Raw genomic sequence first — 17,336 nt, forward strand, 5'->3', positions numbered from 1 at the left:
GGGCCCTAAACCTGGCCCTACGCCTACACCACCTGCATTCTGGGTCAAGTCATGCTGATCCAATCGCCCGGACTCTGGGCTAAAGATTGGATCATATTGTGGGCCTATGAAGACCCATCAAGGGAGGACTGCATCCACTCCTAAATGGTATTTTTAAACCTGGATGATTTTAAAGCCTTTACTGTGAATGAAGCCAGATAAAATGGTCTCTTCTATTCAGTATGAGATCATATCTGGTATTGCCCTTGCCATCTTGGTACCCTGATGTGGCATTATTGCATTCTGCAAATTGTCTGTAAATGTAAGAAATTGTCTGTTTCCCTTGGTCCTCCCGCTGCTAAAACTGCATTACATCTATGTATGGTAAACCCTTGTGTGTAATAACACTGTGCAATTGTTTCTGCATCAAATGTGAATTTGGATTATGATCATCTCAGTGAACTGCTGCTTCACCAGGTAAGATTATGTGTTACTGTAAGAGTGGTCAGCAATTCAGCTGCAATAAATCCATAGTTTTACACTAATATACACCATGGCATCGTAATTCCTATAATTTAGCCACAAAAGAACATTCCTTCTCTGTATATTTGTATTTATAGATATGGGTAGGGGGTGCTTTATTGTTTCCCCTTTGAATAAGTAGAAAAGAGCACCCTCATTGGGGTAACAGTCACCCTGCTATAGTTCCAGGGGTACCCGGGGCACAAATAAGCACTCACCCCAAATCCCCCCCTAACTGGCCTTCAGGCTGGGCCCCCTTAGCCCATAACAGGGTTACAGATATATAGAAACATTGGGGTAACAGTCACCCCGCTATAGTTCCAGGGGTACCCAGGGCACAAATAAGCACTCACCCCAAATCCCCCCCTAACTGGCCTTCAGGCTGGGCCCCCTTAGCCCATAACAAGGTTACAGATATATAGAAACATTGGGGTAACAGTCACCCTGCTATAGTTCCAGGGGTACCCAGGGTACAAATAAGCACTCACCCCAAATCCCCCCCTAACTGGCCTTCAGGCTGGGCCCCCTTAGCCCATAACAAAGTTACAGATATATAGAAACATTGGGGTAACAGTCACCCCGCTATAGTTCCAGGGGTACCCAGGGCACAAAAAAGCACTCACCCCAAATCCCCCCTAACTGGCATTCAGGCTGGGCCCCCTTAGCCCATAACAAGGTTACAGATATATAGAAACATTGGGGTAACAGTCACCCTGCTATAGTTCCAGGGGTACCCAGGGCACAAATAAGCACTCACCCCAAATCCCCCCCTAACTGGCCTTCAGGCTGGGCCCCCTTAGCCCATAACAAGGTTACAGATATATAGAAACATTGGGGTAACAGTCACCCCGCTATAGTTCCAGGGTTACCCAGGGCACAAATAAGCACTCACCCCTAACTGGCCTTCAGGCTGGGCCCCCTTAGCCCATAACAAGGTTACAGATATATAGAAACATTGGGGTAACAGTCACCCCGCTATAGTTCCAGGGGTACCCAGGGCACAAATAAGCACTCACCCCAAATCCCCCCCTAACTGGCCTTCAGGCTGGGCCCCCTTAGCCCATAACAAGGTTACAGATATATAGAAACATTGGGGTAACAGTCACCCCGCTATAGTTCCAGGGGTACCCAGGGCACAAATAAGCACCCCACCCCTAACTGGCCTTCAGGCTGGGCCCCCTTAGCCCATAACAAGGTTACAGATATATACAAACATTTGGGGTATTTCTGTATTTTAGCTGACTGACATTCCCCACGGAGGGTCGCCAACATAAGACCATAAGACCAAGCTCAAACTTCATAAATATTTATTACATCTCAGAACAAAAGTACCTTTTTTTTATTTTTTTTATACCATCACAGCAGTGATCCCACAGCACTTTAAAATATTTTAGTAGTTATTAATACTTTTAGTATCTTTACAGGCCACATCTGAAACACAAAACATGTACATTATCACTTGGCATTAGAAACAATGGCATTACAATATAAGTTAAGACACTTGGTGGTAGATTTATTTTTTTTTTTTTCTTTCTTTTTGTTTTTATATATCACAGAGGTTGAGCAACAGTCTAACAGTACGTGATCATTGGTTACAAAACTACTGCTAAGATTCAAGGGCGTCAGGAAAACAAAATAAGGGCAATAGGGAGGGGAAAGAAGGAGGGGCTTAGTACAAACCTTAGCATCTTGACGATTTTTGTTTTTGTTTTTTTTGTTTGTTTTTGTCCATTCAGCAATTTAAATACTTAATAAATAACAAATAAAATCTGAAAAAATATTCCCGTTTTTCCCCCCCCCCACCCCTTTAAATGTTCTCTTTAAAGGCTTATAGTAGTGTTTAAGTGTTCACATTGAAACAGGTAAACGAGAGGTTGTCAAAGTCGGTCGAAGTGCAATAGCAGAACGGAAGGGGGGCGGGGCTTAAGGAAAGCAGGCATGCATTATACAGGCTGTCGACGCGTTGGGGGATGTAACAATACAAAGATGGCGTCACCACGTTGGTCGGGTAGGTGTTGCAACACTGGCGGAGGTGCACATTAGGGGGGGGGTTACCTAGTTGTCCCCTTAATGGTTTTGGCATTGTAGAGTTTCAAGGGAAAGGGGGTGGGGTTTGGGAATCATCATTGCATAATAAAATGACACAAAGTCTTGATGACATAGAAGCTTAAATGTCCTCTGTAGCCGCCTACCTGTCCTCTATAGATGGTGCCATACGAGCAATGGGGCAGACCCGACTCCTGTGTGTAAAGGCAGTGGTGCAGAGACTTTTATCATATACAGGTATGGGATCCCTTATCCGGAAACCCGTTATCCAGAAAGCCCGTCTCCCATAGACTCCATTTCAATCAGATAATTCAGAATTTTAAAACTGATTTCCCTTTTCTCTGTACTTGATCCCAACTAAGATATAATTACCCCTTATTGGGGGCAGAACAGTCCTATTGGGTTTATTTAATGGTTAAATGATTCCCTTTTCTCTGTAATAATAAAACAGTACCTGTACTTGATCCCAACTAAGATATAATTACCCCTTATTGGGGGCAGAACAGCCCTATTGGGTTTATTTAATGGTTAAATGATTCCCTTTTCTCTGTAATAATAAAACAGTACCTGTACTTGATCCCAACTAAGATATAATTACCCCTTATTGGGGCAGAACAGCCCTATTGGGTTTATTTAATGGTTAAATGATTCCCTTTTCTCTGTAATAATAAAACAGTACCTGTACTTGATCCCAACTAAGATATAATTACCCCTTATTCGGGGCAGAACAATCCTATTGGGTTTAATTAGTGTTTTATTAATTTTTTGCAGACTTAAGGTATGGAGATCCAAATTACGGAAAGACCCCTTATCCGGAATACCCGAGCATTTGGATAATGGGTCCTATACCTGTACTTGCAATTTGGTTTTTATATGCTATAAAGTACAAATAAACCACCAATTACATGCTATACGGATGCAGCTGGCCTACTGAGTGTAGCATTGCTGTGATCCAGTTGGTGCCACAGATTCCTTAACAGGGCAACCAGCTCACCATCCCTGCCCTATACCCTATGCCTATTAGCTGTAGTAACTGACTGTGTGACACTTGTACAGATATAATTTTATATATGATGTATATTCTTTTATTACCTTACAGTGATCGCAGAGGAGAACCAACCCTACAGCCAGTCCAATGAATTTCATGTTCTCAGGTATGTGTATGGGTAAGTATTATCTCTCATTGTTCCAGGCTGGGTATTGACTAACTGTTCTACATTTGTGAATGTGGTCTAGAATATAGTGCGCTAGTTAGGTTCCAATTGATATGTAAGAGGCACCGGTTCTGAGTGGCAATTTTTGGAGAGAAAAAAAAAAAAATACTTTTGTTCCTTGGTGTGATGTCTTTCTTATGTCTTGTATTAAAAGGTATCATGTGCACCCAGTAGGGGAGTAAAGATATAAATTATATACGAATTCTCATACTATTCTCTTGTGTCTGCCATATGGTCACAGTACCCTTAAATAACATCCAGTATTATTTGTTATAAGGGATACATTATCCTTTATAATGCATGAGTGATACTCCTATACTCCCTATATAACTCAGGCACCATCTCTCCCTACTATACCTGCTATCCCACAGCCCCAGTCCCTTCCCAGAGGCTATTATCCCCCCACTGCTACTATAGGCACCATCTCTCCCTACTATACCTGCTATCCCACAGCCCAAGTCCCTTCCCAGAGGCTATTATCCCCCCACTGCTACTATAGGCACCATCTCTCCCTACTATACCTGCTATCCCACAGCCCCAGTCCCTTCCCAGAGGCTATTATCCCCCCACTGCTACTATAGGCACCATCTCTCCCTACTATACCTGCTATCCCACAGCCCCAGTCCCTTCCCAGAGGCTATTATCCCCCCACTGCTACTATAGGCACCATCTCTCCCTACTATACCTGCTATCCCCACAGCCCCAGTCCCTTCCCAGAGGCTATTATCCCACTGCTACTATAGGCACCATCTCTCCCTACTATACCTGCTATCCCACAGCCCCAGTCCCTTCCCAGAGGCTATTATCCCCCCACTGCTACTATAGGCACCATCTCTCCCTACTATACCTGCTATCCCACAGCCCCAGTCCCTTCCCAGAGGCTATTATCCCCCACTGCTACTATAGGCACCATCTCTCCCTACTATACCTGCTATCCCACAGCCCCAGTCCCTTCCCAGAGGCTATTATCCCCCCACTGCTACTATAGGCACCATCTCTCCCTACTATACCTGCTATCCCACAGCCCCAGTCCCTTCCCAGAGGCTATTATCCCCCCACTGCTACTATAGGCACCATCTCTCCCTACTATACCTGCTATCCCACAGCCCCAGTCCCTTCCCAGAGGCTATTATCCCCCCGCTGCTACTATAGGCACCATCTCTCCCTACTATACCTGCTATCCCACAGCCCCAGTCCCTTCCCAGAGGCTATTATCCCCCCACTGCTACTATAGGCACCATCTCTCCCTACTATACCTGCTATCCCACAGCCCCAGTCCCTTCCCAGAGGCTATTATCCCCCCACTGCTACTATAGGCACCATCTCTCCCTACTATACCTGCTATCCCACAGCCCCAGTCCCTTCCCAGAGGCTATTATCCCCCCACTGCTACTATAGGCACCATCTCTCCCTACTATACCTGCTATCCCACAGCCCCAGTCCCTTCCCAGAGGCTATTATCCCCCCACTGCTACTATAGGCACCATCTCTCCCTACTGTACCTGCTAGAGAGTGAGCATTTATGACCTTACATAGATTAAAGTGCAAGCTACACACAGATCAACATTGATTATGGAAGCAACAAAAGAAGAACATTACCCAAAGCATGAGGTTTGTATACTTTGGCACAATTAGTGACCTTTGCTGAGATTTCATTGGTTGAAAAGGATAACTCATTGCTGACTTATTCCATCAGCAGTTCCTTTCTCCTGTTGCATTGTGTCTTAGGAAGAGTCGGAAGGTTGTAAGTACCATGTGTGTATGTATAGCAGCTGGAAAATAAGATCAGTTTCTTTACCGAATATTTATGTTTTGAGAACTTCCCTGTAATTTCCTATGCTATCTATGTCAAATGTCAGTTGTTTGTCATGACAACAGTTTTTTAAAATTTGTAAGTGAGGTGGGTGAATAAACCCAGTAGAACACGGATTTTCCTGTACTGTAGAATACATGGGGGTGCACTTTTTCCTTCTCTATATGGTTTCAGAAATTAACAAAAGTGCTACCCCTATAGCAACCTCAACTGCGGGTCTAATAGGGAGCAGAAGGGGAGGGAAACATGGTTGACAAGAACGCAGCATTTTGATTGGTTAGTCTTAGGCTACACTGTATGAGCGCTGCAACACGCACAGAACATTCAGGACATTTGTCCTCAACCCCTGGCCACATGAAGCCATTATTGTGACCATTTCTGTAGAACCAACCAGTTAGGTGGGACTGGTAAGCCCCTCTTGGTGTGGACGGTGAATGGTGGGAGCCGTAGTGGACGATGACTTGAACGTGGCCACTTCAGCCTTCCACGAGTAGATGGTTGCGAGGAAGAGGAGGGAGAAGAGGACCAGGGTCACTGAGATTGTCTTCACTTTAAATCCACAATATCCTCATCAAAGGAAGCAGCCATGAGGAAGGGGCTGCTGCTGAACGGGGGGCTCTCTTCCACGCTGATATTCGTGTCGGGGTCGGAGCTGGTCGAGCAGTGCCGCTGGCCTTCCGAGTTGCTTTCGAATGAGCCTGAATTGATCCTGCGGTTGGAAGGAAATGGTAAGTTTCATCTTGGCAGATCGGCTCTGCCCAATCTAAGGGGATGGGTTAATGACCAACCTTTCGGCGCTCGGGGATCTCGGGGTCTCCTGCTTACTGTCCTCGTCCGTCTGTTTCCTGCTGAGTTTCTTCTGCTTGTGTGAAGATTCAGATTTGGGTCCCGACTCGTCGGAGAGACCTTAAAGAATATCGTATGGAGTGAATAACAGGCATCTGATCCAGGGGTGTATTTAGGCCACCGAACCTAAATACAGCCCTATGCCATTCACGTGGCACCACATTTTTGATAAAGAAAGAAAATATAGGCACCCTAGGGCCGCCCCCCAATACCTACCCCCTAGGTACAGGCCCCTGGGTGCCTTATTATAAATACGCCCCTGATCTGATCAGGGTCAGACTGGAGAAAAAACCTGGTGGGCCCCACTAACCCAGACCCAATCCTCACCAGCGCTTCCCTGCTCATCTTCCTCCCCCCTAGCCACTAAAGATAAGTATAATGTATATAAAATATCCCAGTGGGCACTGCATACCCTGGTCCAACTCTGCATCCAGCTACATGAAACTGGGTAATGATTGGTTAGTAGATGGATCATGGCAGCCATTTCTTTTGATTTCGCCTGGGCCAACAGTATCTGTACTTGATCTAAGATATAATTACCCCTTATTGGGGCAGAACAGCCCTATTGGGTTTATTTAATGGTTAAATGATTCCCTTTTCTCTGTAATAATAAAACAGTACCTGTACTTGATCCCAACTAAGATATAATTACCCCTTATTGGGGGCAGAACAGCCCTATTGGGTTTAATTAATGTTTTATTGATTTTTTAGTAGACTTAAGGTATGGAGATCCAAATTACGGAAAGGCCTCTTATCCAGAATACCCTTGGTGCCGAGCATTCTGGATAAAGGGTCCTATACCTGTATCTGCTTTTTCCCCCATGGAAACCCCTTATACTTAGGGAAACTCCGCTGCAGAATTCAGCTTTATATACCAGTAAATAACTAGGTATATTGTCTCCTACCCAATAATTCCTTCCTTGTCCTGCTGGCTATTTCCTTGATTTCCATGCGCGAGAGCGACAGCGAGTGAGTGACCGGGATTCCGCCGATGCTGCCGGAGGTTGGCGTAGTGATGACTTTGGGAACCAGTGGGGATTTTAAGGGTCGCTCGATGCTTCGTCCAACCAGATTGCTCAGGGGAATCTTGTAGATGTTTCGGCATTGCACTTCGGCTAGATTAACAGAGGTACATTTCTGCATTAACTCTTATTTTTTAATTAACAGGGAAAATAAAGTTTTCAGTGACTGCAGCCTTGTGCCTTTATATATTCACAGAACCCCTCAGTGACTGCTAATATCCTTATCATTTACAGTAGGGGGTACATTATCCCTTATAATACATGAGTGATACTCAGAGTTCCCTGTATAACTCAGCCTGCAGCCTTGTGCCTTTATATGGGGGCACAGAACCCCTCAGTGCCTGCTAATATCCTTATCATTTACAGTAGGGGGTACATTATCCCTTATAATACATGAGTGATACTCAGAGTTCCCTGTATAACTCAGCCTGCAGCCTTGTGCCTTTATATGGGCACAGAACTCCTCAGCGACTGCTAATATCCTTATCATTTACAGTAGGGGGTACATTATCCCTTATAATACATGAGTGATACTCAGAGTTCCCTGTATAACTCAGCCTGCAGCCTTGTGCCTTTATATGGGGGGCACAGAACCCCTCAGTGACTGCTAATATCCTTATCATTTACAGTAGGGGGTACATTATCCCTTATAATACATGAGTGATACTCAGAGTTCCCTGTATAACTCAGCCTGCAGCCTTGTGCCTTTATATGGGGGGCACAGAACCCCTCAGTGACTGCTAATATCCTTATCATTTACAGTAGGGGGTACATTATCCCTTATAATACATGAGTGATACTCAGAGTTCCCTGTATAACTCAGCCTGCAGCCTTGTGCCTTTATATGGGGGGCACAGAACCCCTCAGTGACTGCTAATATCCTTATCATTTACAGTAGGGGGTACATTATCCCTTATAATACATGAGTGATACTCAGAGTTCCCTGTATAACTCAGGCTGCAGCCTTGTGCCTTTATATGGGGGGCACAGAACCCCTCAGTGACTGCTAATATCCTTATCATTTACAGTAGGGGGTACAGTATCCCTTATAATACATGAGTGATACTCAGAGTTCCCTGTATAACTCAGCCTGCAGCCTTGTGCCTTTATATGGGCACAGAACCCCTCAGTGACTGCTAATATCCTTATCATTTACAGTAGGGGGTACATTATCCCTTATAATACATGAGTGATACTCAGAGTTCCCTGTATAACTCAGCCTGCAGCCTTGTGCCTTTATATGGGCACAGAACCCCTCAGTGACTGCTAATATCCTTATCATTTACAGTAGGGGGTACATTATCCCTTATAATACATGAGTGATACTCAGAGTTCCCTGTATAACTCAGCCTGCAGCCTTGTGCCTTTATATGGGGGGCACAGAACCCCTCAGTGACTGCTAATATCCTTATCATTTACAGTAGGGGGTACATTATCCCTTATAATACATGAGTGATACTCAGAGTTCCCTGTATAACTCAGGCTGCAGCCTTGTGCCTTTATATGGGGGGCACAGAACCCCTCAGTGACTGCTAATATCCTTATCATTTACAGTAGGGGGTACAGTATCCCTTATAATACATGAGTGATACTCAGAGTTCCCTGTATAACTCAGCCTGCAGCCTTGTGCCTTTATATGGGCACAGAACCCCTCAGTGACTGCTAATATCCTTATCATTTACAGTAGGGGGTACAGTATCCCTTATAATACATGAGTGATACTCAGAGTTCCCTGTATAACTCCTTTAAATGCTTAGAGAATGTCTGTAACTGTTAGAATTTATGCCTTGATCTCAGAGTAGATCGGTAGCCTGGGGAAATCTAATTGTATTGGCAAAACCGTATGTTCAGTTGTACCTTCTCCTGGAGACGATGGGAACACTGGCAGTTCATAGCCTGTAGGTGTCATCGGAGAGCTGTGTGAGCTTGTATCCTTCGAACTGCTGTTGGACGAGGAACCCACCGCTGCCGTTGCTTTGAAGTAAATATCTGACTGGAAAGATAACAATGAGTTAACACTTTAAAAAAAAAAAAAATTGTACATTTCTAGATTTGCACATACACCTTAAGATCCACTCGCTTGGCGATGTCGCCAAGCGAGTGAATCTTCTTCCGATATCCCCACCTATGGGTGGGCGATATCGGGAGAATCCAGGCTAATTCGATCGTTTGGCCCCAGGGCCATTATAACGACGGGTATAGGCAAAGTGGGTCCGGGGACTGCATCAACGAGCCGATGCGGTCCCTGATCCGACTAGATTTTTTAACCTGCCCGATCGAGATCTGGACGATTTCAGGCCAAATATCGGTCGGGCAGTCCCATTGGTAGTGCCCCTACACGGGCCGATTAGCTGCCAAATCAGTCTAAGGGACCCATATCGGCAGCTAGAATCAGCCCGTGTATGGGGACCTTTAGAGCTCTTAAATCCCTCCTGGTGAAATTGGAGATGGAGTTTTAAGGTGGCCATACACGTCAAGATCCGCTCGCTTGGAGAGGTTGCCAAGCGAGCAGATCTTCTCCCGATATCCCCACCTACGGGGGGCCAAAATTGGATGAATTTAGGTTAATTCGGTCGTTTGGCCCTGGGGCCAAACAATCGAATTAGAACACTGCTAATAGGTGCAGTCATTTGGGGGACTGCATCAACGAGTCAATGTGGTCCCCGTTCCGACAACATTTTTTAACCTGCAGATTTCAGGCCAGATATCGGTCAGGCAGGCCCGTCGTTTGTGCCCCTACACGGGCCAATAAGCTGCCGAATCGGTCTAAGGGACTTAAGTCTGTTATCCATGTTGCCTATCCATAAGGTGGCCACACACAGACTGATCCTGAAGGCTAGTGACTGATCAACCCGTGGGCTGAAGATACTGTAACTTTATTGGCCAACGTGGTACAATCGACCATCTTTTTCACAGCTGCCTGATCGATAAACTGACCAATAACCATGGTACATAGATATTGGTCGGGGGTCAGGCTACCATACACGTACAGAAAGTCTATCAGCACCTATATGGACTACTTTTTAATGCAGTGATCCCCAACCTTTCCCTCTGATGTTCTCAGTAGCCTCAAAGTAGGTGCCATTTTTACATTTCTGGTTTTGGAAGTCCAAAGACACAGTTTTACTCCAAGCAGAGACTCCTGAAGGCCAGAAGTCCACATGGGACCACCAAACAGCCAATCACAGCCCTTATTTGGCACCCCCAAAGAACTTCCTTCATTCTAGTGTGGTTCACCAACACTTTTTACATCTGATTGTGGCTCGTGAGTGAAAAAGGTTGGGGATCCCTGTTCTAAGAATATCAGAAGGACGTTACTGCTCACCCTGGAGGCCACCAGCTGCAGTTCAGGGACAACGGCCGTGTGGACCAAATTGCCATTGACAACCAACCGGATTTCGATGGAATCAGTGGTGAAAGCCAAGATATACGGGAATGCACACACTGCAGAATTAGAGAAGAGAAAATTATTAGAAATTCTAAAGAAAATCTTCACCCCTATAATATACAGATGTTATTCATTTTGGGAGCGGTGGTGGCCACATGTTGGACCACTTGATATTGGACAGCCCTGTATTGAGTTTGGAATTCCAAGAAGGTTAGGGGACGTACCAACTGCGTTTGGAACTTGGTTCCAACTGAAATGGAAATCTGAGGCGGACGGCTGTATAAGCGGGGAACCCCCATTGAATGGACATACTTTCTTATAATAGCACATATCTGGAAAAGAAAAGAAAGATATGTTATGGCACATTGAGGGGGGCTCAATAATACAGTATCTAATGAGACTAATCCTTTTGGGAGTATTGGGTTTGTAACTTTTCTGTTTTCTAGGGCGTAGGTAGAGCCAAAGGGGGAAAGGGTAGATAATAACACCATGAAAATAGACATGAAAGAAGTGTTTGGTTCTGAATTAGAGTAGTGGCAGCATGGGTCGGCCTAAACCCACCCAACCCATGGCTCTGGCTCAGGCTCTGCTTTGCCCCCACTACTGTGTACATTCTAATGCCCCCCCCAGTTCACCTTCCCCATCCTTATCCACTTTGCCTGATGGCTGAAGGACACACTGGACTGTTATTTATACCCTCATGGTCGCCAAGAGTTGCCACTTGGCCGGTATTTGACCAGCCTTGGAGGTAGATTACCAGCCAGGGGTATAAGCAATTATTTCAAGTTTACTGGCACGTTTACCCCATGGTTCCTTACTTTCCCTGACCTCCAGTCCAATTACATCTTACAAGCTCTCAGTTCCTGCTTTTTATCATGGACCCCCCGCTACTCCGCCCCTTTTCCTGTCTGCCCGCCCTATTTCCCACCCTGCCCAATCAATTTCCCTGTGACATCCCCACCCCGGCCATGTTACCACTGCCTCCCGAGGGCTGGTATTCCATGCAAATAAAGTGGCTCCCCCACCCCGCACCCCTTCCATGATATCAGAGAAGGGCAGGGCAAATAACTGCAACTTGGTTTTGTCTTCATGATAAATTCAAGGTCTAAACACTTACAGTTGTAGCAAAGAAGTAGTCCTGCTTCTCCGTCTTCATACACATCAATAGCTGCAACAAAATTAACCTGCAATGATAATGTGTTAGGCTAGTGGACAAACTGGACTTACAAAAACCCAAAACATTGTGTTATAATGAATAATAAATATACATTTTGCCATAATAGGGGACACAAAGGTGCCCTATATTTGGCCTCTAAGATAATTTACAGAACTCTACAAGTGGAGTTGCATTGTTTTTTGCCCCCTATGTCACCAACTTAGAAGCGGATGAGGCTCTCTCCAACATGAAGCCAATAAGCTTCTACGAATGCATTTGGTCATTGTAACTTAGAACAAATCAGGGCCTTCTTAGGCAAAGAGGCGGGGCATGCACTCACTTTCACTTTCCTTTTGGTACTTCCTAGATGCCACTGCACTCCTCTCATTCCCCCACCCTTCTCATGGTCTATAATGGTGTATAATCTTGTACAAGGGAATGGACATCAGGTCCCCTATTCTGGCACATAAACAAGATTTTTTGTCGATAAAGGTATAGGACCCATTATCCAGAATGCTCGGGACCAAGGGTATTCCGGATAAGGGGTCTTTCCGTAATTTGGGTCTCCATACCTTAAGTCTACTAAAAAAATCAATAAACCATTAATTAAACCCAATAGGGCTGTTCTGCCCCAATAAGGATTATTTATATCTTAGTTGGGATCAAGTACAGGTACTGTTTTATTATTACAGAGAAAAGGGAATCATTTAACCATTAAATAAACCCAATAGGGCTGTTCTGCCCCCAATAAGGGGTAATTATATCTTAATTGGGATCAAGTACAGGTACTGTTTTATTATTACAGAGAAAAGGGAATCATTTAACCATGAAATAAACCCAATAGGGCTGTTCTGCCCCAATAAGGGGTAATTATATCTTAGTTGGGATCAAGTACAGGTACTGTTTTATTATTACAGAGAAAAGGGAATCATTTAACCATTAAATAAACCCAATAGGGCTGTTCTGCCCCCAATAAGGGGCAATTATATCTTAGTTGGGATCAAGTACAGGTACAGCACAGACTAAAGGAAACAAGATTTTTAAAAATTATATAGTGTTGGTAAAGTTTATTTTATTTGATGAACAGAATAGAAAAGTATGGAATTATTTCTTAAGGTGACAGGTTTCCTATAAAATGGATCCAACTGTGATTGAATCAACACCAAATGTATAGATGCAACACGGGTATCTCTTACGGAGCGTAAAGCCAGTCTGTTCTCACCCACGCGAAAAGCAATAGAAAGAAACAATTACCCTCGCAAAACCGAGCAGCTCGCTCTTGTGTTACATAAGGAAGTATTTATAGACCGACCTAAAGAAAGCGGTTACTTAGCAATTGTGCAGAAACACGGAAAAGTAAAAACTATTTACCCCCCGAACAAAATAATTACAGCCCTCGGCTCGCTTCTGATTGAGTAGATTTGGGCAGCCTCCCTTTCTTCAGCCAGCTGCGGAGATTGGGTAGAGCGGCTGCCCAACTGCTGAGGAGAACAAGCTCTTTTATCAGCAGAAAAGGTAAACGACTGCAGATTTCACCCCTTTGGGTCTAATTTCACCTATTTGGGTCTAATCAGAATCTTTTTGGCTGACACAGGCCTGTGCCAAATCATTATCCACAGCCCAGTGTCGTATTTATGCCTCTGCCCCAACCAACAACACTTGCTTGCAGAGGGAAAGTAGACTCAACTTCATTGTTTCTCCCATATGTATATTTTTTTTTCCAGACAGAACCTTCTAGCAATGAGAGGCCTTAGCCAAGATGGAGCCTAAAGGTGGCCATACACATAAAGATCCGCTCGCCTGGCGAGGTTGCCAAGCGAGCAGATCTTCTCCCGATATCCCCACCTACGGGTGAGCAATATCGGGCAAATTTGGACTGGATATCCTAGGGCCCACAAGAGAAGTGTCCAACTGGGCATCTTAGGGTTCCCCAGAGACGTGTCCAGCTGGGCATCTTAGGGTTCACCAGAGAAGTGTCCAACTGGCCAGAACCTTCTAGCAATGATAGGCGTTATCTAGGATGGAGCCTTAGGCAGAAACCAAGATAGCCAGTTGTTGGACCTGCTCCAGTAAAGCAGTGTTGGACTGGACATCCTAGGGCCCACAAAAGAAGTGTCCAACTGGGCATCTTAGGGTTCACCAGAGAAGTGTCCAATTAAACATCTTCGGGTTCACCAGAGAAGTGTCCAACTGGGCATCTTCGGGTTCACCAGAGAAGTGTCCAACTGGCCATCTTTGGGTTCACCAGAGAAGTGTCCAACTGGGCATCTTTGGGTTCACAAGAGAAGTGTCCAACTGGCCATCTTAGGGTTCACCAGAGAAGTGTCCAACTGGCCATCTTGGGGTTCACCAGAGCAGTGTCCAACTGGGCATCTTCGGGTTCACCAGAGAAGTGTCCAACTGGGCATCTTCGGGTTCACCAGAGAAGTGTCCAACTGGCCATCTTTGGGTTCACCAGAGAAGTGTCCAACTGGGCATCTTAGGGTTCACCAGAGAAGTGTCCAACTTGGCATCTAAGGGTTCACCAGAGAAGTGTCCAACTGGCCATCATAGGGTTCACCAGAGAAGTGTCCAACTGGCCATCATAGGGTTCACCAGAGAAGTGTCCAAATGGCCATCTTTGGGTTCACCAGAGAAGTGTTCAACTGGGCATCTTAGGGTTCACCAGAGAAGTGTCCAACTGGGCATCCTAGGGCCTACCATAGAAACTAACATCTCACTCTCACTCACAACAGTTAGATGTAGACAGCAATAGGTGTTATATAGACCTAAGTTGTAAATTATAAAGGGCTGATTGAAGTTGTCCTTGCCTGGTTCCCACCAGGAGATCCTCTGGTACTCTGGTAGGTGGGTCCGAATGTGTACATAAGGTCTGGGAACCCTGGATTTGCATTTAGCATTCATTTTGCAAAGCATCATAAAATCCACTCCGTAGCCAAGCCAAACTGAGCAGTTATTTCACTTACCCTACTTGCGTCAACGTGATGCAGTCGACAGGACTCTCCGGTGCTCTCATTGACCAAATCAAATTGGTGCCGGTAAGCAACGCAGATCATGTTATCATTATCTCCTGTAGGGCCATCCACGAGGGTCATTACCACCGGAGGATCCGACAGACAAATTTCCTGCGAATAAACACGAGAAATAAGAGGAAGAGAGTAAGATCCAAACTGCCATGCCTGTTCAAAAAGACTATTTAAGGTAAAACTAGATCTCCATAAGTTGGTCACGCTCTGAAATGATCATGGGAAATAGTTTTTCCATTCTTATTTTTAACATGTATCCTACAAACAGTAACCTACTGAAGGATCATGAGAAGCCGAAAACTGGTCATTAATCTAAAGCAGGGGTGGCCAAGATGTAGATCGTGGTCTACCAGTCAATTCCCCTGTGGATTTCTGGTGGGCCGCGACGAAGCTGGGGGGATGTGGAAGTGCGGCGTGAATGCGTTTGTATGCTGCGCCGCATCTTGGGGGGAGGAGTCATCGGTCGATCGCCGATGGGAAAAAGTCTGGCCACCCCTGAACATATTACAGGAACCTAAAATATATTGGGTCTACTGTCAATTTCCAACTAGTAGGTACCATACTGTATCTTCTAACAGGCCATGTCTTGAAGGAACCTGAAGACATTTACTGGTTTCTACAGACTTCCCACTGGGCAGTCAAATCTCCCAAAAACAGGCAAATGCAAAAAGAAAAAATTAATTGATTTATCGAGCTGCTTTGATCTATACCAGTGGTCTCCAAACTTTTTGCACCACGGACCGGTTTCAAGCAAGACAATTTTTCCGAGGACCAGGGGTGGTGGGTATAATAGAGCTCATCATAATACAAAATCAATGGGAGACCTGAGCTTGTTGCACCCAGCCCCTTTGCTCTTCTTACTCCCACCTAAGGGGTGACATCCCCTAACGCTTAATATGGAGCTTCCTGGGCTTTGCATAGAGGTTGTCATGGAGTTGGGATCACAGGTAACTGGGACCAGAGGTGACCCAGTTTAGCACAGCCCACGGCCTGGTGGTTGGGGACCCCTGATCTATACATCTCAAATAGTGATGACCGAAGTGCAAATTCAGGAGCAAGCTGCCATGTTTTTTTTATTTTTTTTACCCACAATGCAAAGTCTTCCCTACAGTTCTTTACAGTAATTGCAGACACAAGGTTGAGATGTATCCAACACAATTGTGGTCTTTGTCTTAAAACGTATGTGCTGTGACGCATTGGATGCTATTGTAATGAAAATCTTCCTTGATTGGATGTCGTCATTAGCAGTCTCACTTTCAAGTTGTGTTTGTTGACGCAGGGAACCCTGAAGCTACTGCCACCCCTTTCAAAGTGTCAGATCCTTACCCTTATGTACTGGAATTCCTCCACGGGTGATTCCGTAGAAGGGGACGTCACGTTGAACCCGGTGAAACTGTTGAGCTGCTTGTGTTTCCTGGTGATGAGCAGTAATTTGTTCCTAATGGCCGCTACTATTCTCAGCTCGTTACTGTGGTGGGTGTTTATAGCGTACAAATGGCACCCTGTGGGGAGAACAAAACAGATATATCACGTGTACCAAAGCCATTGTATTCCAAATAGCTTCTCTTATCCTTGGGTCCTACTGACCAATGGAAATCTGAATGGTCGACCCTGACTGTGTATGTTGAATCCTAGCTCTGAAGTACTCACCTTTTGTTTTTTCAAGTTTGTTTTCCCTACATTCATATTTGCTCTTCATAACCTGCTTGTCTTCCAAGCCCTTTTTGATGGAACTGAGTCTGAAGACATAAAGGCGAGCTTCTTTCCCTGGGAATACAGAGCAATGTTGGACGTTGGTAGAGATCGTCAGAAAAGGAGTGAGACATGGCATGGACCTATTCCAATGGAAACCCAATCAGTTCCGGGCAGTAGATGCCTACCACAAACGGCTCCCCATAGCCCACTAACACTATGGAAGATATAATCCATGAAAGTGGATCACAAATGTGCTGAGAAGAGCGATATACCAGGAATAGGTCCTCCAAATGACACTTCCCAACCTGTCAGCCATAGCAAACAGGGTCGGACTGGGCCGCCGGGACACCGGGAAAAATCCTGGTGGGCCCCAGCGGCCCAGTCCGACCTTTGCCGGCGCTCCCCCTACTGACTGTTCCTCCCCTGACGCGTTTAATTTATAAGCGCTCGGGGAGGACGCCAGGTGGGGGCCTTGCGGGGGGGTTAGGGGGGCCCTTGGGGGGGTTAGGGGATGTGGCTGGGGCACTGCACCCCCCAGTCCGACCCTGATAGAAAATATTACAAAGGATGACTTGGCCTCTCCTACATCAGTAGGTACGATAGATAGACAATCTTCAAGAGGTATTTGA

General features: G+C 45.4%; 1 protein-coding gene across 4 annotated transcripts in view; it reads right to left on the reverse strand.

The window, feature by feature from the left end:
* Window positions 1-5,190: 5,190 nt before the first annotated feature.
* Window positions 5,191-17,336, reverse strand: part of garnl3 (GTPase activating Rap/RanGAP domain-like 3) — a 139,285-nt gene continuing 127,139 nt past the window's right edge. For all 4 annotated transcript variants that reach the window (XM_031891238.1, XM_031891237.1, XM_031891236.1 and 1 more), the window contains 10 exons: window positions 16,663-16,779; window positions 16,339-16,514; window positions 14,953-15,111; window positions 11,948-12,014; window positions 11,055-11,162; window positions 10,768-10,886; window positions 9,300-9,435; window positions 7,326-7,535; window positions 6,363-6,480; window positions 5,191-6,283 (listed from right to left, as the gene is read on the reverse strand). In XM_031891238.1, the coding sequence (XP_031747098.1) occupies window positions 6,121-6,283; window positions 6,363-6,480; window positions 7,326-7,535; window positions 9,300-9,435; window positions 10,768-10,886; window positions 11,055-11,162; window positions 11,948-12,014; window positions 14,953-15,111; window positions 16,339-16,514; window positions 16,663-16,779 (1,373 nt within the window). In that variant the 3' untranslated portion in view covers window positions 5,191-6,120. The remainder of the gene's footprint in view (window positions 6,284-6,362; window positions 6,481-7,325; window positions 7,536-9,299; window positions 9,436-10,767; window positions 10,887-11,054; window positions 11,163-11,947; window positions 12,015-14,952; window positions 15,112-16,338; window positions 16,515-16,662; window positions 16,780-17,336) is intronic.

Source organism: Xenopus tropicalis, chromosome 8 (assembly GCF_000004195.4).
Source record: "Xenopus tropicalis strain Nigerian chromosome 8, UCB_Xtro_10.0, whole genome shotgun sequence".
Lineage (NCBI taxonomy): Eukaryota > Metazoa > Chordata > Amphibia > Anura > Pipidae > Xenopus > Xenopus tropicalis.